General features: G+C 34.6%; 1 protein-coding gene across 9 annotated transcripts in view; it reads right to left on the bottom strand.

The window, feature by feature from the left end:
* ERBIN (erbb2 interacting protein) overlaps positions 1 to 25,934 on the bottom strand; it is a 150,990-nt gene that overhangs the window by 36,226 nt on the left and 88,830 nt on the right. For all 9 annotated transcript variants that reach the window (XM_054487537.2, XM_054487538.2, XM_054487540.2 and 6 more), the window contains 9 exons: positions 22,960 to 23,023; positions 20,971 to 21,045; positions 19,625 to 19,769; positions 18,526 to 18,598; positions 18,098 to 18,227; positions 17,655 to 17,770; positions 15,737 to 15,806; positions 5,540 to 5,639; positions 828 to 949 (listed from right to left, as the gene is read on the bottom strand). In XM_054487537.2, coding sequence (XP_054343512.1) covers positions 828 to 949; positions 5,540 to 5,639; positions 15,737 to 15,806; positions 17,655 to 17,770; positions 18,098 to 18,227; positions 18,526 to 18,598; positions 19,625 to 19,769; positions 20,971 to 21,045; positions 22,960 to 23,023 — 895 coding nt within the window. The remainder of the gene's footprint in view (positions 1 to 827; positions 950 to 5,539; positions 5,640 to 15,736; positions 15,807 to 17,654; positions 17,771 to 18,097; positions 18,228 to 18,525; positions 18,599 to 19,624; positions 19,770 to 20,970; positions 21,046 to 22,959; positions 23,024 to 25,934) is intronic.

Genomic DNA, 25,934 nt, shown 5'->3' with positions numbered 1-25,934 from the left:
GGATAACTGTGAAGACAGATGATAGGCTTTGAAGGCATTTTAGGCTTAATAAAAACATGGTTTTATAACAAAATAATAAGACTTCGCAGTAAATTTCAATGTTTAAAAGTTTTATCAGACTCAAATATTTCCATTTAGAGATATATAGTATGAATACTGCCAAAAATTGTGTCACTTAGCTTTGAAACAGATACACATTTTTCAGCTATTCATCTATGTATATATAAAATTCAGATATTCGTATATTTATGTCTCACATACCAAGAGCCATATTTTTCCAAGGTCAGTCTGTCATTTTCTGAGATTCAGCTAAGTTTGTATAAGGGGCAAGTAATTACATTCATTAAGTAACTAAAAAATATGTATTTACTACTCCTATCACTGTGACATGTTTTCAATTCCATAAAGAAACAAAATGTTCGTAACAAAAGAGTTCTTTACCTCTAAGATTTACAAAAATAAATCACTAAAGAAAGGGAAAGGGGAGAAAATAATCATTACGAATATGGTGGGGGGAGTCAGCTAAACTGAAGTTAAACATAAAGGGCACTAATTTGAAATAAAGTGCTGGTTAATTTCTCTAGCCTATAATAACGTTTTCCTCTTATATTTATATATACTATGAAATTTAGCTTTAAATCACATAGTTTTATATTGTTCCCAAATTCTTTCATGTCTGAAATATTTGGACTCAATAACACTTCAAGTGCCTTGAGGACAAGGAATAAATCCAATACATTTTTATATCCCCAAACATCATAGTATATATAATACCAACTTAAATATTAGCAGACTTGTTTCAAATTTTAAATAAAGAACAGACTCACCCTGGAAGGTGCCTCCCTTTCATCTTTGTCTTCATCACATTCAAATGCAACTTGAGCCCGCTGTTTCCTCTGTTCCTCCCACAATGAAGGGTTAAAACTTTCATTATCTGATATAAACATAACTAGAGAAAAGTAAAAAACAAAAACCTACTATATTTTACTGTCATTATGGAAAACTATCACTTGCTCATAATTTCTGTATGAGTTATGTTCACTACAATAAGTCTAAAATAGTTAAGAATGGTCAATGCAAGAAATTAGAAATCCTAATGCACTGGCTGATTCTTTATAATGTCCATGTAAGATTTCTTTACAATGTCAATCACATATCCTTTCTTCCCTGAAGCTGATTCGTCTTGTTTTCTTACTAGAAGGGTTCCTGAAGAGAATCTACCAATTAAAACACCATCGATATATGGTTTTGGGCAGTGCTCTAAAACGTGCTATGGTAGAAATGCAATTTCATCACTGTAATAAACATTATACATAATATGGATTATATACTAAGTAAAGTTCTTACAATATATTTTCTACATCAAAATGTAAAAATAATGGAAATTTTAAGGTAAACCCAACACTTATATATTCTATCAGATATACAGGGTGAACATCCCTAATCCAAAAAATCCAAAATGCAAAAAATTCTAATGAGCATTTCCTTTGAGCATTGTGTCAGCACTCCAAAAGGTTTGGATTTTGGCATAGTTTGAATTTTGGGTTAGGGAGGCTCAACTGATATGAATTCTGCAAATATTCCGAAGTCAAAAAAAAAATCAAAACCTGAAACACTTCTGGTCTCAAGCATTTTGGATAACAGATACTCAACCTGTAATATCAAAAGCAAAGATTTAACAACTCTCAGTTTTTTGTTATTATTAGGCATCTAAAAAATACATAAGGCTTAAAAATTAATTCATTCAACTATTTATATCATTCCATGGAAGTTGTGCAATACAAAATAAAATCACAAATTTAAAAGAAAATGACTATCCCTTACTCAAAACGGAGAGATTATAAGTACCCAAAATGAGCTTTAAAGAACCCCAGAAACTCCTGGAATACCCAAATATGGTCAATTCGAATATTTCTGCAAAAATAACATAATACAAAAACTTCTAATTACCATTTTTATTAAGCCCTTATTTGGGGCTTGCTTAACCTTTTAAAATCTCATACCCAAACTAAGGATGTCATGAAACCAAGTCTTACCAATGGGAATGAAATTCTTTGATTTAGCCTTTTCTTTGTTTTCATTACTCCATTCAAGATTTTTTTCCTTATAATTGCTTTTTAAATTGCTTAACACATACTCAATGAAGTAGTGTATTTGTTTTTGTTCAAAACAAATGTGGAATGTGATTCAAATTCCTATTGACATACTTTTGTGGTATGATTGGAAAGGCAAGGACAGCCCAGCAGTTTCCAACAAAGTCTATTTTTTAATTCATATCATTCCCTCTCCCTTGTTCCAGGCAGTAATTTCAATCACCAGCTTGGCCCAGAGATTCCAATTAGTGTTAGATTATTTCCAAAGCAACTTTACACCAGAATTTATTCAGAAACCCAAGGTAAGTTAACTTTTACCATGCTTCTCATTCTTTTCAAATTCTGGTCACTTACACTTTCTACTCTTTAGTATAAATCTCACATCTGTGAAGATTCAGGACATCAGGTAATATCACTTTCTATCCATTCTAGAGGCTACTCAAACTATCACCCAGGTATAGACTTACTGAGGACTCTAATATTTTAGCTACAGATTTTCTCTCCACCTAAGACCTGCTAATATCCTGAATGATGTCAATGTGGGATGATAAGCCCACCACCCCAACACTACAACTTTATAATTCCTTGATGTCCTCATCCCAATGTCCCTATGCACATCAGCTAAATGATTCACAACCATAGTCATACCCAGGACTTTTCCACCTCTTTGACCACTACACCTGTTCTTCCAAATCACTCAATTCCTTATTATTGCTGGTAAACTTTCAGTTCTTTAACTACCTTTCTTTTGCTCCTTGTAAAATCACTCTAGGTTTTACTTCCTTCTCTATTAAGCTTAGATTTTATGATACATTAATCACTATCACTTCCCTGAAATGCCCTTACCCCAACTTCCAGAGGCAACTTTCACTTCACTGTAAAAAGAAATGCAATAAAACCCCTCAGACTCATATTTCCACTAATATCCTGCTTTCTTAGCTACAAATGTATTGTTATATGAAGGCATACTTCCCTTTCTCTCTGATTAAGACTGATTCCTCTACCTAGGCTCAAGATCTCACCCCTACTCTTGCATATTTATTCATCACTATCTACCTTTAGAATCTTTCTTTTTTTCCTCTTTTTTTTTTTTAATCTTCCCACCTTCAGAATCTTACAGGCAAGAATTTTTGCCTTTACTTAGCTCTAGCACAATACCTGTCACAAAAGTGGGATGAAAAATAGAATTAATTAAGTGTGAACAGTGCCTACTTCTCTCAAATTGGTATAAAACCCAAACCCAAACACATAATATTTTTTGACTCATCTATTTCTTGGAGGCACTGGGATAAAGACAAAAGCCTTTCTTATAGGTGAAAGGAAATTCATTCACCTTGTTTAGTGCTGTGTTTATAATACCCATGAGATACTTTAGGTGACACATGAACTCTAAGATGACCCAGAATATCATAATTGATACTGTATTTCAAACTTTTCTATTAGAAACTCTTCCATTCTAAAATAAATCTCAAAATCAAAATTTAGTAGTGGCAAGATTTTGCTACTTCTATTCTTCCTATCAGAAATAAATGTTTTACCTGAATTGTGATCTCTTTTCAAATTAAACAGGAACAGAATAAATTTCAATGATAGAATAGAAAAAGAAGGCAAGGTAGATTTGAATCATTAAAGTAGAAACCAGTATGAGAAGAAATCACGGCATGAATATACCTATGATTCGGACAGTTTAGAGGCGGGATGAGTAAACTTTTTCTATAAAGGGTCAGATAAATATTTTAAGCTTTGTGAGAGGCAACTAATGATAATAGCATCTATTTTGGAGGATTATTGTAAAGATGAGAAGCTATGGATATGTAAAGTGCTTAGCATTGTGTCTGACTCAAATTGGCTATTATTCTTGCATTGCTATAGCAGGTTTAGCTTTGAAATACTCTTGTATTCCAGAACTAGTGCTAAACTTTTAGAAAACTCTTTACCTTCTATAGGATAACTATTTCTTGCTCTCTGCCAGAAGCAATAAAAGACTTGCTTTGATAAGTTATTATTTCATGGGTATATCTGATGACTTGTATTTAGATGTAGCAAAACCTATTCAGCTTTCTAATCCGATTAGAAGATTTGTGGGATAACTAATGTAAAGAGCTTCATTCACTGGAGGTTCTATAGTTAAAGCTTTGAGAATAGGTTTATAAACAACCTCTCTTCCATGTATTTAAATTCACCTATAATCTCCAAATTAAGCAATACAATAAAATATGGAAGTATGTTTCCATAACAAAATATAGTATACTTAATATTAAGCTGTCAATAGTGATTACTGTTTTATGTGAACAATAATTTCATGAATTAGAAATTAAGTTAAAAATAGAAGTGCAAACTCTGCTTATGCTGTAAACAGTGCCATGTGGGGAATTACAGCAAATACTCGAATGCATCAACAGCTAAGTTTTTTGTTTGTTTTATTCACTGAAACTTATGTCTCAATTTCCTACTTTTTTTTGTCTCTGAAGATGATTTCTGGAAAATACGAAGTAAGGGTAAGCATCCTCTAAATAATGTTATAATCAGCTATGCAATATACTAGATAATTGTTCTTTTACATGAGAGGACAGAATACTAGCATTAAGTTAAGTATCCCTTATGTGAAATGCTTGGTTCCAGAGTGTTTTGTAGTGAATGAATGTGGTTGTGCTCCAAAAGAACTATTATCATCATTTCAAGATAAGGAAACTGAAGTTCAAGAACCTATTTAACTTGCCCATGGTATGTTTATAAATTAAGACTGATGATTGAAATGACTGATTTACATTTTTTATTCAGTGTTTCTATGTACTAAGAATTAATTTATAAATAATTTCAAACCACAGAGATTTTCACTGGTGTCAGAAAGAAGATACATAAAAATTAGTTACTTTAAGTGTAACACAATACACACACACACACACAGAGAGTACAACATATACTAGAAACAATTTGCTTGTTAGTCTAAAAGGTCATCATACCATAATCTATAAAAAAATCTGTGCCCAGTAGTAAAAGGTATATTCCCCCTTTCTGGGCAAAATAAAGAAAAGAATTTAAGAGTAGCATTTATAGTCAGAGTTCAACAGATTATCCTGATCCAGTGTGTAGATCCAAGTGTAATATTAAGTTCACAGGTGAAGAAATATTTCTTGGTTCAATAATTCTTATCACATAACACTTAACATGTATTCCTAGCATACAGCTAAATGTTTTTAAGTTATCAATTTTAACAATGCGGTTTAATTTAAAGGAATCATTTAAGGAAGCATATGCTGCACTTACACTTCTAAATTCAAACCCTGAAATCGTGCCCTATTTTTCCATTATTTTGAAACGAACTTTTTTGGTCAATTCTCTAAAGTCCCATCAAACTGGTAAAAGTCTCTGAGACTTAAAGTTCACTTCACACCTTTTAAATTAGTATTTGTTTTTAACAAGAAAATAGATTATGAAATTCCTACCATCCTCAGTCCTTGGCTGTTGAGGGAACATGTAGTTGGTAAGCACCATTTTCTGGGTCTCTGAATCAGTTTCTTTTTGAAGAGGTATCAGGGGTTTGGACTAGAGAAGGAAAATAAATGCTTAATTTTCAATAACCCTAAAGCAAATATATATTCAGCAATTCCTCTGCATAAGTACACACCACTTTTTCTATAAAGTATCAATGTGAAGGTTACAAACAAATCTAACTATACATAATAACACTTCAGGCATCGATCTGATAACACTTTAGGCATTGATTTGAAACCATATTAAAAACCAACAAATAAAATTTAGTTTTTAGTATAAAGCAAGTAAATTAAGTTACTGAAATATCAAGTTTTAAAAGATTTCACATACTAAGTTCATCCATAGTCCGTTACTTATTAACACAGTGATATATTTAATACAGTTATAAAATAAGCCTTTCCATTGTATATTATTTTGCCCTCTCTAGTATTCCCCTTCACTAAGATACTTTTGGAAAAAATTTGGAATGGTTAGTCTGGTTATCTAAATGTTTATTCTAGTTAGCAGCTGAAAAGAGAATGATGAAAACAATCAGCTGCTTCTTTTTCTTCCTCTCGTGTATCCTGTCTACAGTAATGACACCAGTAAGTCACTCAGTGAAATTACTGAGAGCCCCCCAGGAAATTTGGACCTTCTTTTTTCTTATGATTTTTTCCCTAACTAGTCAACAAATGTTATCCATCTATTTTTTAATATAACTAATTCTTTTTGCTATTCACCTAAAATCCTACCAATAAAAGCCTTGGCTGACTACAGACGGACAGAGAACTACCCAATTCTCCCCTCACATGTCACCCTATTACTTAATTCTTTGCACCTACTCCTGCGAAAACCTTCCAGCTAGTTAATTCCATCCTGTAATCTTACTCCCATTTAAACATTCCATTCTGTTCCTCAGCAAACAAAAACTGCCCTACATTTCAAATTCCTGAACAATTTCCTTGACCCTCAGATAATGGAAACGGTAGCTCTACTCCCTTCCCAAAGACAGTGCTTCTCTCAGGCCTCAAATATAGGTGTTTTATTCTCTCCTACCTCATCCACCCCAAGTCAGGAGGTGAGGGTAGCGCTTACAATGCTGTGACATCATTCCTCCCCTATCCTCAGATTTAAATTCCTGTTCCTTTGAGGCATATAACCTGTACCTTCCATAGTCAATCTCCTGTCCTATTATCTACTGGCCTCTTGGTGGTATTCATCTATTCCTGGCTTTTTTACACCAAATTTTTCCAAAGTCATGGGTAATTCAACATATACAAAACATAGATGACATTTCCATACTTTTGGCTTCTTAGCAGATGAATAATTTGTGAGAAGAAAAAAATAAGCCCCCTTAGATGAGCATATAAAAATTATATGGGAGGCTTTTAAAAACGCATCACTCTGAGAATCTTCTGAAACTGTTGTAATTGTTGCACAACTCTGTGACTATACTAAAAACCACTGAATTGTATCCTTTAAAAGGGGTTCACTGTATGGTACATGAATTACATGTCAACAAAGGTGTAATAAGAAAACTAGTCACCTGTTATTTATGAGGCACAGAGACAGAAAAAGGAATGAGAACAGTATATCTGGCCTCTCAGTTCCCTGAACACCTAACTTCAGAGATCTTTAATCCGATTTCATTTCACATATTCCAATTCATAATTCCTAAAATATTCTTCTCTGAAATATAAAGATCACTCATTTAATGAGTATTTACTAAGAGCCTTTTATATTGCAAAGCACTATGACAGGCCCTGTGTACAGAGTGGTGAGCAAAGCATGTATCTTTACTGACTTTGTACAGTTTATGAGAGGAAGAATACAGGTAACAAAATAGGCAACTGCAACTGTAATTCCAAGTGAAATTACAGGGTAGACAGGGTACAGTGTGCAAGGAGAATATATAGGAGGAGAAATTCACTTACCACTATCTTGAATGATTAGTAAAGCATTCCTGAAAGAAAGTCTAAGGTGAGGATAAGAAGGTAAGAAGGTAAGAAGCCAGGTAAGAAAGAGAAGGAAGAATGTTCCCAGAAAGCAGAACTGATTTGGAGAAATGAGAATGAATGTGTATGGGGTAGAGATAAAGCCACAAGATGAGCAGGCTCTTGAGGCATATGATATAAAGAAAAAAGAAACAATGAAAAGGTTTTAAGTAGGATAGTGCTGGGATCAGATTAAAGAATCACTCAAATCACAGTGTGGTTCAGAATGGGTAATAAGGGATTGGAACTGGTAGCAACACTGGAGGCAGAGACCTATTAGGAAGCTAGCTCAACAGTCTGTCAGCACTGTTCGAAAGAACTGTAAGGTAAGACAAAAATGAGTACCACAGATTATTTATGATTTTTTCTTTTCCTTTTTTTTTTTTTTTTTAAGAGAATCTTGTTCTGTCACCCAGGCTGGAGGCTAGAGTGCAGTGGCATGATCATAGCTCATTGTAACCTAGAACTTCTAGGCTCAAGCAATCCTCCTACCTCAGCCTCCCAAATAGGTGGTACTACAGGTACGTGCCACTGTGCCTGGCTTTTTTTTTTTTTTTTTTTAAGAGATGGGGTCTTGTTATGTCACCCAGGCAGGTCTCAAACTCCCGGCCTCAAGCAAGCCTCCTGCCTTAACTTCTCCACGTGCTAGGATTACAGGTGTAAGCCACCACACTCAGTCTGATTACTTATAATTTTTTAGTAGCCACATATTTTAAAATGGCAAAAAGATGAAATTTTGATAATGCATTTAACTTTACATATTCAAAATATCATTTTAACATATAATCAAAAAATTATGAATATGACCATATATATTCTCTGTTCATACTAAGGCTACAGATACCAGTGCATATCTTACACTCACACCAAATCTCAATTTGAACCAGTCACCTGACACTAGTGGCTATGGTACTGGACAGTGCAGGTCTAAGTGAAAGATGATGGTGAACAGTATTTAAGGGAAGTGGTAGTAGGGATAAAGCAAAATACACAAACACTTGAGGATGTTTAAGATTCAATAGGGCTTGTCTATCAACTGGACTGAAGTACAGGGAAAAACAGTAGTTAAGGGTTGCATTTCCAGGCCTCTGCCTCCATCAAGTATTATTCACCAAGCTAAAGAAGCTGGGGGGTGTGGGGGAAATATATTTGGGGCAGAAGATGGTATACTCAATTTTGGGCTTGTTGAATTTGAGACATTTAGGTGGCAATGTTAAGTAGGAATCGAGCTATATGAATGTGAAGCTCTGGCACAAGAACTGGGCTGCAGATATTGTTAAGAACAATGAGGATACAGATAGCAATTTCAGGAGAAAGTATGGAGAAATTAAAGCAGAGCCTAGGGTAACCATGAGCAGCACAATCATGTAAGGCACAGGCAGAACAAATATGTCTGAAAAGGAGACTGAGGAGCAGTCAGGCAAAAGGACAACCAGCAGAGTATGGTAACACAGACATCATGCAGCCCTCCCACTCCACTGCACTCACAGTACTTGCTGATCACCCTCAGCAAGACTACTATTCCCTTGACCTTTTGACATTCTTCCCACCATTTACTCCTGTCTTTGACTCCCCTTTTGTACCACACTGTATCTTATTTAAACCACTTTCTTGCCACAAACCAAGACCTCCTTGCTGCATTATTCTTTTCTTGCACCTGTCTTGGCAAAACTACAGCCCAAAATCCTTCCAGTTGTGTGCTTTCTCTACATTACATTGCTGAGCAAATTAGTATCACCACAAACTTGTGGAGTGATTATTAATTTGTACTCATATTTGTGTACTGATACTAATAATACTTCAACCAGGCTTTACATGTTACCTGAAAATCCTTCTATGTTTCCTAAACTGTATTCTGAAAATATCTTCCTTAAATAAAAAAAAAAAAAAAAAAGGATTCAAGAACAGCTATGAGGTTGTGCGTGGTGGCTCACGCTTGTAATCCCAGCACTTTGGGAGGCCGAGGGGGGTGGATCACATGAAGTCAGGAGTTCGAGAACAGCCTGACCAACATGGTGAAACTCCGTCTCTACTAAAAATACAAAAAGCTGGGTGTGGTGATACGCGCCTTTAGTCCCAACTACTCAAGAGGCTGAGGCAGGAAAATTGCCTGGACCCAGGAGGCAGAGGTTGCAGTGAGCCAAGATGGAGCCACTGCACCCCAGCCTGGGCAACAGAGTGAGACTCTGTCTTAAAAAAAAAAAAAAACAGCTATGTGTAAGGAAAATTCTACATTCTAGGAGTATCATAATGTACACTATTTCCTCTCCTCCCTTTCACAAATGTCATACCTAAGCTCTCTCCAACAGGTTAAGAATTCCTGTCATAGCTTTTACATCATTTTCCACCCATTATCCAACTGCTTCTTATATATATTTTTTTTTTTTTTTTTTTTTTTGACACAGTCTCGCTCTGTCACCCAGGCTAGAGTGTGGAGTGCAGTAGAGTGATCTTGGCTCACTGCAAAATCCACCTCCTGGGTTCAATCAATTCTCCTGTCTCAGCCTCCCGAGTAGCTGGGGCTACAGGCGCACGCCACCACGCCCGGCTAATTTTTGTATTTTTAGTAGAGACGGGGTTTCCCCATGTTGGTCAGGCTGGTCTTGAATTCCTGACCTCAGGTGATCCACCCGCCTCGGCCTCCCAAAGTGTTGGGATTACAGGCAAGAGCCACCGCACCAGACCCTCATATTCTTAATCTTACTCACACAGCTTCTTTCCAACAATCTGTAAACATGCTCTGCAATATTAAAGGATCCCTGCACTTTTCCTGCTGCTATCAATTTCTTTATGTTCCATTCCATTTCCTTCTCATCCAACCTTCTTAAAGAGTAATCAACATTATGTGATTCCATTTCATCATCTATTTATTCCTTAAACTCCTTCAGTCTGGGTTTTGACATATACCTCTATAATTACTTTAGCTAGTTGCCAAATATAATGGATATTTTTCAGATCTAATCTGAACTGACTTCTCAACAGCATTTATCCTATTAACAACTTCTTCCTTCAGGCCAGTCTTAACTCTTCCTTCTTCACTCTTAACTTGAGTCCATCATCATCCAGTTCTCCTACTTCTATGGCTACTCTCTTTAAGCCTCTTAGTCTACTGCCATTTAAATGTTGGTGTTCCTCAGGATTCATCCATCACTAACATTTTAAAAGTTATTTTATATAATTCCTTTTGAGAAACAACAAAAGCTATGAAACCATTCCCTAGAAAAAGTTAATTAAGATCATGGGCTGAAACAAATGTGTATTTCTTCTTGTGCCACAAATCTTTTAAAATAAAGTGAATATATTTTTACAAATAAGCACAAAGAATAAACCTATAATGGTACTGAAAAAAGAAAATGAAGCCTTCAGGAGCAATTTTGAGAAACTTCTGAAAGTTAGAAATTTTTAAATAGAGAAACCAAGAGCACAGAAACCATACAGAAGAAAATGAAGTCAGGAGGTTCATGGTCACCAGCGTGTTCTATGCATGGCTAACTTGGATATACGAAAGACACTTCTAACTCAACATGTTTAACTAGAACTTAGCATCTTCCCATAAACATATTTCTTTCATTTGTGGTTACTTTTCTTGGTTGTGGCAGCATTATCCACCTAGTCACTGAAGCCAAATCTTTGACCCTCATCTTTGCTTTTACTCTCTTCTCACATACATGCATTGCTTCATGCTCTATTGATGCAATCTTTTAAACTATTCCTCAAAAATACCTGCTCTTCCCCCAGTTCTGTTTCATTATTTTAGTTCAAGGCAACATGTTCTGTTGCCTAGAGTATGACAATGTCCTCCAATTCAGTCTCCCCTGCCTTCATGCTTGGCACTAACCCCTGATGAATCCATCTTCCACCATGCAACCAAAAGGGCCTTTCTAAAATATCAGTGTGATCATACTATTTGCCTGTTCAATGTTACACTGGTTTCTGTATTATCCTGTATGTATCATAAAAATCACTTCTTCCTTTTATACTGATGGCAGATATGAATAACTGATCATGACTAGAATGAACGAATGTCCATTTTGCCCGAGACAGACACAACTTACACATGTTGTTCTCATGTAATTATCAATGGTGCCCCTTTCACTCCCCCAAAAGTATCCTATTAGGGACAATAAACTACACAGCAACCCAAATCACAGCAATTTTCCACTAGCTTGAATTTGATCATAAGTCAGAATTTGCAACACCATTTTTCAGGAAGCCACTCATAATTGATAAGAGTACAAGATTTTAAAAAATCTTATTTGCCATCCTTGAGATATAATACAGGGTCCTCTGCATGGCATAGAAGATCCTCCACCAACTGATCTCTATCTGCCTTTGTAGCCTCGTTTTCTACCTTTTCCGTCTCACTGTTACACTCCTATCACAATGACCTGCTTGCAGAGTTATGAAATATACTATGCTGCTTTGCACCTAAATGCTTATGCTCATGATATTCTTCCAAACCAGAACACTGTTCTCTTTTTTTCCTTTAAATCTTATGCCTAGTTGGTCATGGTGGTGCAGGCCTATAATCCCAGATACTCAGGAGGCTGGGGTGGGAAGATCACTTGAGCCTGGAAGTTTGAGATCAGACTGGGCAACACAGGAAAACCCCATCTTAAAGGGTAAAAAATAGACAAAAAATCCTATTCCTCTTTTTTATTTAAAAAAACTTTATCTTGGAGATAGAATCTGGCTCTGTTGCCCATGCTGGAGTACAGTGGCATGCTCACAGCTCACTGTAACCTTGAACTCCTGGGCTCAAAGGATCCTCCAGCCTCAGCCTCCTGAGTAGCTTGGACTACAGGCATGTGCTACCCCACCTGGCTAATGTTTTAATTTATTTGCAGAGACGGAATCTTGCTATGTTGCCCAGGTTGGTCTCAAACTCGGGCCTCAAAAGATCCTCCCACCTCAGCTTCCCAAAGCTCTGGGATCAGAGGTGTGAACCACCATACCCAGCCCCATTCCTCTTTTGAGATATAATTCAGGCATTGCAGGCATTTCCTCCTCTGAGAAATTTGCCTTTACATCCCTCAGTTATCTTCTCCATCTTTGATCCTAAAGCTTTAGTCCTATTAAGTCTTTTAACCACATTGTATTAAAGTGACTTTCTAAATATTGTTCCCACCTTAAATTGCCTGGCACAAAGCAGTTGTTCAATAAACGGTTCTTGAGAATCACAAAATGGATGAGGGAATAAATTAATAAATAATTGTTCTGCTCATGCCTTCAGCAACTCATGAAAATTATATTACTGCATGTACTGTTCTACATAGCTGAGCAATTTATTTTCATAAACATTAAATAGCAGAACAATTTATTTTTATAATTCACAACCAAACCTCTGTATACCTTCTCCTCTACATGTCATTCTTTCACAGCAAAATTATTGCTTCATACGGTAAGGGTAAGGGAAATTTTCTAGGCATATCTGATTTGTTTTACTCAATATTCTGTCAAACTTTGAAGAACAAAGACTCCTACCATACAATGTTTGTTTTAAACCAAGTGGAGAGTGTGAATAGAATGAGAGAACACTATAAATATGAAGAAACCGTAGCAGCTACTTGGTTAATTTCATTAAAATGAACCATCTGGTATAATTTGCTGGCATTAATTTATCCACAGAAGTGCTACTGCAGGCCAGGCATGGTGGTTAACACCTGTAGTCCCAGCACTGTAGGAGGCTGAAGCAGGGGGATGGCTTGAGTCCAGGAGTTCAAGACCAGCCTGGGCAATATCATGAGATCTTGTCACTACTAAAAACGTTTAAAAAAAAAAAAAATTTAGCTGGGCGTGGTGACATGTACCTGTGGTCCCAGCTACTTGGGAGGCTGAGGTGGGAGGATTGCTTGAGCCCAGGAGGTGAAGATTCCAGTGAGTCTTAATTATACCACTGTATTCCAGCCTAGATGACAGAGTAAGACCCCGCCTCAAAAAAAAAAAAAAAAAAAGTGCTACTGTACTAATAGAATTAGTCTAAGAGTTCCTCAAGACCAGGAGGTATGTCTCATTCATTGTGAAGTTAGTAAATGGCGTAAGATGGGGTCCAGCAAATGTTTTCTGAATCTAGTCACAAAATTTCAAATCAAGTTTAAACATATACTATGCAATTAAGAGAAATCGGTTCCACATATAACAGATACAGTAATTGCCTGTGTTAAAAAACTCCAGTAAAGCTGGGCGTGGTGGCTCACACCTGTAATCCCAGCCACTTTGCGAGGCCGAGGCAGGCGGATTACCTGAGGTCAGGAGTTCCAGACCAGCCTGGCCAACATGGTGAAACCCCGTCTCTACTAAAAAAATACAAAAATTAGCCGGGCGTGGTGGCACACGCCTGTAATCCCAGCTACTCGGGAGGCTGAGGCAGGAGAATTCCTTGAGCCCAGGGGACAGGGGTTGCAGTGAGCCGAGATCATGCCACTGCACTCCAGCCTGGGTGACAGAGCAAGACTCTGTAAAAAAAAAAAAAAAAAAACCAAAGAAAAAAGAAAAAAAAAACTCTAATAAAGGCAATGTATCATTTTAATATTTCCTCTCTAAATTTGCAAAGCAGGTAAATAATACTGTCTTATTCATAACCATGGATTAACATAAATTTAAGGCTTCTGGGATATTAGTAAGGGCTAGGTAAGAAACAGGTTCCCAAGGCAGGGTGTGGTGGCTCACGCCTGTAATCCCAGCACTTTTGGGAGGCCGACGCAGGCGGATCATGAGGTCAAGAGATCGAGACCATCCTTGCCCTGTCTCTACTAAAAATACAAAAATTAGCTGGGAGTGGCGGCACATGCCTGTAGTCCCAGCTACTCGGGAGGCTGAGGCAGGAGAATCGCTTGAACCCGGGAGGTGGAGGTTGCAGTGAGCTGAGGTCACGTCACTGCACTCCAGCCTGGCAGTAGAGCGAGACTCTATCTCAAAAAAAAGAAAAGAAAAGGACAGGACAAGACAAGACAGGACAGGACAGGACAGGACAGAAAAGGGTACCCAGTTAAAAACTATGAAGAATCCTTGTGGGTTTCTTTACTGTATTAACACCTCAGGGCTGTTAATATAATCCAGAATGAGAATATAATATAGTTTCCCAAGAAAATTTGGCTGCAGAGTTCATGAGTATCATATGAGACCAGTGTATCCAACACTGGGAAAATAGAGCTTTAAATAAATTACTATAAAATATTGCTCAACATCAAATAATAAGCATTAATTTTTTAATTCAAAAGATCAGTAAATTATGTATTCTATTTTGTTAAAAAAACAAGGAATCCTTACACACTGTTGGAGGGAATATATTATGGAAGTTCCTCAAAATATTTAAAATGGAACTATCATATAATCCAGCAATCTCACTACTGGATATATATCCAAAAGAAATAAAATCAGTATGTTGAGGAGACGTCTGCACTCCCATGTTCACTGCAGCAGAATTCACAATAGCAAATCAGCCTAAGCGCCCATGAATGGATGAATGAACAAAGAAAATGTAGTGTGTGTACACAAATACACATACAATCACAACGGAATACTATTCAGCCTTAGAAAAGAAGGAAATCCTGTCACCTGCAACAACATGGATGAACCTAGAGGACATTATGTTAAGTGAAATAAGCAGGAACAAGAAGATAAATTTCACATGTGTTCACTTATATGAGGAATCTAAAAAAGATAAACTCATAGAAACTAAGAGTAAAATGGTGGGTTCTGGGGCTGGCGGGGTGGGCTGGAGCATGGATTGGGATATATTGGTCAAAGGGTACAAAATTTAACTTAGGAGGAATAAGTTCAAGAGCTCTACTGTACAACATGGTGACTACCGTTAATAACACTGTTATAGTCTTGAAATTGCCAAGCAGACTTTAAGTGTTCTCACTATAAAACAGGCAAGTGTATGAGATAATGCTATTAAAGTCAGAGTTTGAGTCTGATTTCCTAATCGCTCAATATTTTAACAGATTTAGGAGAAATTAGGCAAGTCCAACAGAATTCATTACTTATAAATCTACACCTATTTTATAAAAAGTATCTGCTTCTAAATATTTTGAGATTTTTCTTATATAAAAGATACGTTTACATGTGTACCACTGTATAGCTGCTCTTAAATGACCCTATGTAAATCAGAGTGCAAAATTATATAACACAAATAGGAACTCCATTAACTTATAAAATCAGAATGCCCACCTGATTATCTGAGAGCCACATAGCTGTCAATTGCTGTAGCTTTGTAAAGCTAAAGGGTAAATTCTTTAATCTGTAGGAAAAAATACAAACAAAAATTAAACTTTAAAATGAGAAGATTTAAAATGAATGAGGCTCAATCTAAAGGTTTTCTGAAAAATGCTATATAGCTGCACATGAAAATAGGAGAAAAAAAATTGAGAAAAGTCCAATATAATTCTTCGTATAGGACATAAAACAAAATATCTAGTTTTATAAGAATTAGTTTCAAAAATATAATTATTCAATTGAATCAATTCACCTGGCAAGAAAATGGATAATAGAATAACCTTAAAAATCTGTTGAAAAATTAATTGTCCCTGCCTAAGAGAAAAGAACACATTAAGGAATGTCTCATAAAATTGCTTCGGTTTATTTGTACTTAGGGAGAACAAACTGTTATAGGAAGCACTCTTAGTGATAGCTTGCTATAAAAACTGCACTGCTCTCTATTTGTGAGCCAGCAGTTATATAATCTAGAAGACTATCCTAAGATGATAATGATTAAAAACAAAGTACAGTCATTCCTCAGTATCTGTGGAAGATTGGTTCCAGGATCTCCCTCAGATACCAAAATCTGCAGATGCTCAAATCCCTTATATAAAATTGTATAGTATTTGCATATAACCTATGCACATCCCCCCCCATATATTTTAAATCATTTCTAGAGTACTTATAATACCTATTAGAATATAAATGCTATGTAAATAGTAGGTATACTGTATTGTTTAGGGAATAACAATGGGAAAGTTGGTACACGTTCAGTACTGACACAATTTTTTTCCAAATACTTTTGATCTGAAGTTGTTTGAATCCACACTTGCAGAACCCACAGAGGGTCAACTATACTCATTAGAATAATAAATGAAAATATCCTATTTAAGAGAGAATTATCTACTTCAGCCTTGCTATCTCATGCCTAACTAGTCTTCCGTGCCTTTCTTTCAGCAACCTACTGTGGGCCGTAGGAATTAAAGGCTGAAACAGTGACTTAAGAAGGCAGTGGTTCTTTTAAATAAAACAGAAGTTAGAATATCATAATTAGTCAGAAAATTGAGTTTAAATTAAAGCTCTTATCTTACAAGCTACATGACTCACCTTAAATCTGAGTCTTAAAACCCTCCTACATAAAATGGGAATACTATTATACTATTTCATAGAGCTGTTTTGAAGACTTCACAAGACACTATGAAAGCAAAAAGTGAAAACACTCTACAAATGCTGTTTAATCATCATGAGTATGTTTACCTCAGGAAAAAGTATGGACATTCTGTTTTTAACTTAAACATTGTTCCAGTTTACAACCCTAGTGATCAATTTGCTCTGCACCTTGTCTTTGTTGAAACCAGATCTCTGCCTAGGAAAATATTAGCAACAGACTAGATACACTCCAGAATTGTTTTGTTAAATAGCAATATTCAGGTGAAGATGTGACTTCAGAAATAAAAGGTAACTGTAGGAAGAGAATAAAGATTATATAGCTAAGTCAACCCAAAATGAACAGTAACAACCACCGTATGATAAATTAACATCAGATAAAATTAGACCACTCTTTGTATTTAAAGAAAAAAAATATATACAGTTAAGTTTTCATTTAAGTTATTGATAGGTTCTTGGAAACCAAAACTTTTAGCAAAACTGTGTATGGCAGGTCCTCAAATAATGTCATTTTCTTATAACACTGATGAACGAAAGAAGTGATTTCATTATATGTTGTTTCACTGAAAGTCACACTTTCCAAAAGCCTATCAATAACACTGAGAACTTACTATGTATATTTAAAGAGAACAAGCACTAGCTATTCTATTATATATCATATGAAACTTAATTTCATCTAACCAACGTCTCCTATAAACCAACTGATGAATATAGTATTACGAACCTATTATCACTTAAATTAATGACTTTTAATTTTTGCATATCACCCATTTCCTCTGGAAGTGTCTCAAGTTTATTGGAATGGAGAAACAGCACAGTTATATTTTTCCAGCTTCCAATCTGTAAGAGAAATATAAACTGAGTATCAAAAAATTTGGCCTACAGGTTGATCAACATATAAAAAACATCATTTTTGAAAGTTATGAAAAATACTCCACATTTATAAAAGAAATAATGATTAGACTTTCTTTTTAATTATTAATTTTTATGTACATTAGAAAGCATTTAAGAACCTCTTCTAAATTAACATAGCTAATTATTCAGAAAATAAATAACTTGAAAACTATTTTAGAAAGAAAATAAATTAAGCCACACTAAATAGCTATAATGAAGATAATCAGAAAAAAATGAAAAGACAAAAATCTAAACAAATCTAAAATACATTACCTCTGGGGGCAACTGCTGTAAGTAATTATGATCAGCAGCAAAAGTTCTTAAGTTAGTAAGCTGCCCAATAGATGAAGGCAAAGCTTCAACTTCATTGAAACTACAATCCAGTTCTTCTACTGATATTAACCTTTAATTTAAAAAAAGAAATACATATTATTTGTTAAAGATTTTCTATATATAATCCAAAATTTCAGAACATATAAACATTTGAACTTCACTTTGAAAACCTAGTGAAACCATTTCACAAAGCTAAACTTCACCAATAATAAGTAGGTTTGACTATCATAAACATACTCAACCTATATACTAATTACTTAAATGTTTACAAAATCTTTAGGTCGTTTATGCAAATACCTGAAAATATGTATGGCATGCTGAACTGAAAGTAAAATCTTCGAGGGTGTATACATTCACAAAAAACTTACCCTCCTATAGAGTCTGGCAGATACATTAACTGGTTTTCATCTATTTTAAGAGTTGTTATATTCTTCAACGAACCTAATGAGGGAAGAAACAACATACAATTTTTCAGCTTAAAATAGAAGCAAGTCCACCAACAGTCAATGTGAGACATACTACATCTGACAAGAATTAAAACAACTTTCCTAACAAACGTATCTAAAAGAGATACCACTCCCAATCCCAACGTTCTATTCCCTCATCCTGTCCTTTCAATCTTCATCCACATCACTATTTAACACAGTATACATTTGTTTATTAACTCCCACTAAAATATACTGATAGTAAGAACTTTTTTGTCCTCCTTGTTCACTGTTGTAGCTCTGCTTCTAAAAACAATGTCATGGCACAGAAAAGACAGACAATACAAACTTGTTAAATTAATAGACTAAAGAAATGGTAGTATGAAGGTAGTTCATAACAGGTATATAAAAAACTATTCCATATATACTAAATACTAAAACAGTAAAATATTTTTTAAGTTTAAAAAGTGTTGACTAAGTAGAATTGTAACAAACTTACAAAAATGTAGTTTTAGCTAAAACCACTATGTGATTTAACAGAGAAATATTTTTGGTTTTTATATTAAAACATCAAAAAGATGTCAAGATTGAAGTTTTGGGTCCTTTCATCAAAATAATTCAATTCCATTGACATATCATTGAACAAGCAACTACACAGACTTAATTATAGATCTCTCATGATCTGTTCAACTGATCTGTTTTCTTGTCTGAGTGTCTATAATGAAACAGGACTGAAAAAAGTTACCAAAATAAAAGCTATGACAATAAAAGCTAACAGTTAAGCCAAATTTGGATAAGTTAACTTATTTTAAAGAATTTAAATATATTAGAAATAAAAATGAGATTTCCTTAGAGTAAATAAAAAACAGTAATGTCAACAAAGGAGCAAACTGTACAACTGATCATACCAGGAAAAATTCAAATAAAATCCATTCCTGTGGTAATGCAGTATAACTACCTCATAACAAGTGAAATTTGAGATTATGTGGAAGTCTTGAATTTATTTTAATAAAAATTACATGAAATTGAAAGCAATACAAACCAATAGTCTCAGGAAGCTGCTGAAGTGAATTGCTTGATAATAGGAGGTCTTGAAGGTTTTCACATGTTGAAATTCCTTCTTCAACCATTTCAATATTATTTTTAGAAACATCCAAATATGTGAGCTGTTTCAAACTACCAATAAACTATAAGTAAAAAAAGAAAATCTAATGACTCTATTAACATTAGTAATTTGTAAAAAGTTTAGGGAATAAACTTGATACCAAGTTTTAATTCAAAATTAAATGCTAATACAAGAAACAGGGTCTTGTATTAGGGTCAACTGTGAGTCTTAATTATACCACTGTATTCCAGCCTAGATGACAGAGTAAGACCCCGCCTCAAAAAAAAAAAAAAAAAAAAAAAAAAAAGTGCTACTATACTAATAGAATTAGTCTAAGAGTTCCTCAAGACCAGGAGGTATGTCTCATTCATTGTGAAGTTAGTAAATGGCGTAAGTTGGGGTCCAGCAAATGTTTTCTGAATCTAGTCACAAAATTTCAAATCAAGTTGAAATACTATTCGGCGAGGCCAGGTAGTTTTTTAAATGCCATTAGAAATGTATTCAGTAATATAGCTAAGATGTTCTACTAACTGTAGCATAGCAGAAGTGACAAAGGACATATTCTTTGGGAATTCAGATAGGACATATTCTTTGGGAAGGAGATAGCATATATGGGGATTCTTGTGGTTTTTTTTATGGGAGTAAACAATTTGTCAGTTGTTAAAACAGAAAGTTCGGCTGGGTGCGGTGGCTCACGCCTGTAATCCCAGCACTTTGGGAGGTGAGGCGGGCGGATAACGAGGTCAGGAGATCAAGACCATCCTGGCTAACACGGTGAAACCCCGTCTCCACTAAAAAATACAAAAAAATTAGCTGGGCATGGTGGCGGTCGCCTGTAGTCCCAGCTACTCAGGAGGCTGAGGTAGGAGAATGGCATGAACCCAGGAGGCGGAGCTCGCAGTGAGCCGAGATCGCACCACTGCACTCCAGCCTGGGCAACAGAGCGAGACCCTGTCTCAAAAAAAAAAAAAAAAATTTCAGAAAGTTCATGAAAAATATCCTAGTTTACCAATTCCTTGGGCAAAGCAAATTGGGACGTAAGTTCAAGTGATACCATTGGAAAGGACACACTCAACAGTATTAAAAGGAGACTTACAAATGTTTATTATGAGAATTCTTAGATTATAATCAAGAATGTGCTCACGAAAAAATGTAATTTGCTTCTGTTTAATAAAGAATAATTCAATTTCTTTTTATTAAAAGTAATTATAAAAGGTACAATTCACAAAACTGCAAAGGAGAGCCAGAAATAAGTGATGCCATTTAAAATTTCATATACATACCCCTGGAATAAAAGTCAGTCTATTAGCATCCATCCAAAACTCTTTCAATCCACTTAGTTGCTCAAGTACTTCAGGCTGTTGGGATTAGGGTAGGGGATAGCAGTAATTCAATTAATTTATATGAATGTCTTTATCTGGCAAAAGAAGCCCTGGGAATTTCTAACAACCTTTAGTTTCAAATCATTAAACAAAAGGAGCAGGGAGAAGGAAAAATAAAAAAGAAGAGCCAGGATGTAAGCCTTTCTACTGCATTATAGTTACTACAGTAAAATTATTATAGTAAAATTATTAATGGAGAAATCAAAGAGACATGCCATAGCAGTAGATTACAAAAAACACATTTAAGCTTTGGATTACACAACAGGGTCAAGTTTTTATAAAATTTGTAAATAAATAAAAAATAGGACTCACTGCTTAGAAGTATACAATAAAAACATGCACACTCATGCATTATCAGTAAGAAGATACAGCCTCTTAGAAAACAGAAAAATTAAAAATGTTCCCTGGTGACATTCATTAAGAGGGAGATAAAAGACAACATGCATCCTAAATGTCCATAATCAGGGAAAGGTAAATAGACAAAGTCATAACTACATGATACAAATATACTGTAATTTAAACCTCTAGTAAAAACTTCTAATTACATGGTGGAAAATTCTTTATAATATGGTGTTGAGGACATCAAAATTAATCCAAGTGTTGTGGCAGACCTTCATATCCAGGCAAAATTTGCTCTGGGCATTGTCCCTTCAAGGCTGCCCTCTTCAAAGTTATTTCTATCACCTCACAAAGCCATCTGCAATCAATGATCATGTGATGGCACAGAGTACTATCATATCTAATGACCATAGTTAACAGTCATACATAAAAGGCATGCCAATCAGGTTTACTGTTAACATATAAATATAGATAAGAATCCCAGGTGTAACTTGGATTAAAAGAAATTTCCTTTTGTGCATTAGTTATAATTCTACTGTAAGTTTTAAAAAGTGTATAATGTTGGAAGACCAAAATGGTACAAAAACTAATGATTATTTTGAAAGCTTGTTGGATTCTTAAAATGAACAAATGAGATTTCTGAAATAGTTAATATGGAAACAGATTAATTCATACAGAACAAATATTGAGAAAGGACGTAACAGATAAATAATTTGGGAAGCACAGCGTGTATTTTAGAGAATGAGGTACTCCAAAGTACCATGTTCCTCTTCAAACCTCACCTGAAATTTATAATATTAATATAATACCCACAGGGCAATACTATAAGCAAGCAGTTTTGAGAAATTCCTATGCTTAAAACCATCATTTGAGAGCTACCACACTTTTAAACAACAAACTTGTAAACTAATTTAAAAGTTTAATAATGATACTCAGCTGGATGAGTTCCTCTTCAAAAAAAAAATCTAGCTTATTTTCTGAGTTCTTTTGGAAAACTCACTAAAGACAAAAGCTACTTAAACACTACTCCTTTCCTTTTAGAGTCAGCTTCATAGCGCACTTGGGCATACAAAGCACAAACAAAAAGGTTCTCATTACCACTTCAAAAATAACAGTTGTTTCACTCAATGATTTTCCCCTTAGCTATTAAGTAACATTATAGAGAAGTATCTTATTACTGAATAAGTTCACAAGCAATACCCCATGGAGCTCTCTCTGATTCAGAACTACTTTTACCTGCTGCATTCCAGACTGATGTTTCCCACTTATAATCACTCAAATTTTCTGCTTCCTATGCTAAAAACTGTTTAGGTATCTTTTCCATGGACCTCTTATTGATTTTACATTTTATGCTCACTTGTGGTCAGAAGTTCGTCTGTCTGGTTAATTTTTCTATCTGTCTGGAAAGTTCTGGCTAAGAACTTTCGTATCTTATAACCAAAAAAAAAAAGTAAACCTTTATCCAATTTGTAAGAGAAATACATTAATTTTCATATTTTGTTCTTCATCAAATATAAGAACTTAGGAAAAGTGAGACTGATGAGAACTTACCACTTCCGTGAATTCGTTACTTCCCAAATCCAGTCTTTCCAGCTGGGTCAGTCTATTCATGGTTCTGTTCATAATGGAGTAACGAAAAATTAACTACAAAAATATCAATTACACAGAAGCTTTCAAAACAGTCTAAAACATTCTTATGGAATATGTAATTATTTATGGGCTTTCACATGTTGACAAAATAAAAATATTAATTTTCTAAAAAATTTTAAAAGTCAGATTTCTAGATAAAATAAATTTTCAGTTATTATCTTATTTTGCCTTCTCATTGGTCTTTTCATTTCTATTTTTAAGAAGCAATTGCAATAAATTTAAACCCACAAGCCAGAATACAAATAATGAGTTTCCATTTTTTCACATAATAAATTTTCATATAGTACAAGTCAGCTAATAAATTTTGGCAGATGTATAGTAATTACTACTATAATTACAAAAATTCTTTTTCAAAACTGCTCATATATTTGTAAGACTTTAAGATAACTGTAACTCTGAAAATTAATATTCAAAATGCTAACAGTACACGTTGTATTACTCCCCACATGTTCAAATTAAATTCAATACAATTCAAAATAAAGTTTTATATGAATCACAAATTAGTAGTTGACATTTATTTTAAATAAAAGCAATAATATACTATTCTTAACTTCCAACTTAACATCAACACTTCTCTGAAACTACAGGAACTTGAAAGATGTACAAACCAGTTTTGTAATGAAATAAACTATGTTGCACTTTTATCTTTTCTCTCTCCTTTTACAAAGGTACCTTTTGAAACTAATTCAAACAAATACTTATGCTCTTAAGTTGCTATTTTTGTACAACACCTATTATTTAATACATTGAGATGTTACCAGTTACCCAGATAAGAAATTCTGTATTAAGGATTTTGTAGGATATGACAAAATGAGAGCAAAATATAGTTATAATCACAATATCAGTATATTACATTAATATGTTAATACTTTGAAAATGAGTATCATTTAAAATCCACAAGCACTTCAAATTACGGCACGAAAAACACAGACTATTTCTATCTTCTCTGGAATTTTAACAAAAATTAGTAATAAGTAAAATAAAACTCAGTTGCAACATTTCTCCAGCTTTTTAGTTAAAAAATATAAGAACAAACACCATCATTGTAATGAAACTGTCATTGGTCTACATTAGAAGCGAATTTTCCCTTTACATTTTAAATATGCCATTCTGTCATCAACTCTTCAATTCATCTCATAATGCCAATTTTTATAAAACTGCTTTCACCTAGATTTACTAAGTGCCTATTCTCAGGTACCATAATTCTGCTTCCTTACTCATATCTTTCCCCAGAAAACCTTTAAGTTCTAGCTTCCTTCATTAACAAGCGAAAGGTTGCTTCCACGATCTTTCTCCAGATGTATAAAATCACATGCTATGATTATAATTTCCTATGTTCAAATAACTACACCAGGTGGAGATTTGCAAAAAGTAAAGAGGATTGTGAGGAGGAAGAGAAGACTGAAAGCACAAAACATAATCTTACATTTCTTGCTTCAGTATTGTTATAATGACAAGATAAACAGAAAATTCACATGCAACTACTGAGCACATAATGTTAATGGCATAACAGTTTTAGAAGAGGGTACAAAAATGAAAAGCTGTGCATTGGAAAAATTCAATTACAGATGATAGCCTGGAAAAGTTAAATTTTAAAACAATTTTAGGAAAATGTGAGTGATACAGGTATGTAATAAAAAAGAATATACTGTCATGTCAAAAAGTATCTCCATCTCAACTCTCTATAGTTAATACTGACAACTGTGGCTATACTCATACACTTTAGAAATCTCAGAAATAAAACTGCATCCTAGAATAAGATCTAGCTGCCTATCTCAAGGAGAAAACATAAACAATATCCCTCAAATTTTCTCCCATCTGTTTCTAAAATTCATTTGTATTGAACTCATTTTACTTTCTCCTCTCCTCAAAGGAAAAGTAAAACATCTTTTGTGTTCTTGGTACTGTGCCCTCCAGTATTCTTTAGGTAGCATTAAATTTCACTTAGCTATATATCTAAAACAACAGCTCTTTCCATTGCTCTAATCTTTGATATAGTCATACAACCTAAATGCACATGACTTTGTAATACTTAAAACTATATCCTCTTGTTTGTGAGGCTCAAAGTTATAATCAAGCAAAAACCATTAGGAAAGAGAAATAAATAAAGAGCATCCAAATTGGAAAATAAGAAGTCAAAATTAGTGTTGTTCACAGACAACATGTATCTTATACTTAGAAAAATCTAAGGACTCCACCAAAAAACTGTTAGAACTGATAAACAAATTAAGTAAAGTTGAAGGATATAAAATCAGCACGTGAAAATCAGGAGGATTTACATATGCCAACAGCAAGCAATCTGAAAAATCAAGAAAGCATTCCCATTTATAGTAGTTACAAAAAAATATAAAATACTGGCCAGGTGCGGTGGCTCACGCCTGTAATCCCAGCACTTTGGGAGGCCGAGGCAGGCGCATCATGAGGTCAGGAGATCGAGACCATCCTGGCTAACACGGTGAAACCCTGTCTCTACTAAAAATACAAAAATTAGCCAGGTGTAGTGGCGGGCACCTGTAGTCCCAGCTACTCAGGAGGCTGAGGCAGGAGAACGGCGTGGACCCAGCAGACAGAGCTTGCAGTGAGCCAAGATCATGCCACTGCACTCCAGCCTGGGTGACACAGTGAGACTTCATCACAAAAAAAAAAATAAAAAATAAAAAAAAATCTATATGTGTGTGTGTGTGTGTATATATATATATATAGATATAGATATTCTTAGGTATATACATATAAAATACCTAAGAATCAAAATAAAGACGTGAAAGACCTATACAAGAAAAACTGTAAAACTCTGATATAAGAAATTAAAGAGGACACAAAAAAAATGGAAAGATACTCCATGCTCACGGATTAGGATAATTAAAACAACAATACTA

Source organism: Pongo pygmaeus, chromosome 4 (genome assembly GCF_028885625.2).
Source record: "Pongo pygmaeus isolate AG05252 chromosome 4, NHGRI_mPonPyg2-v2.0_pri, whole genome shotgun sequence".
Taxonomy (NCBI): Eukaryota; Metazoa; Chordata; class Mammalia; order Primates; family Hominidae; genus Pongo; species Pongo pygmaeus.
Note: the sequence above shows the minus strand (reverse complement) of the source record. Positions and strands in the feature narration are given on the sequence as shown.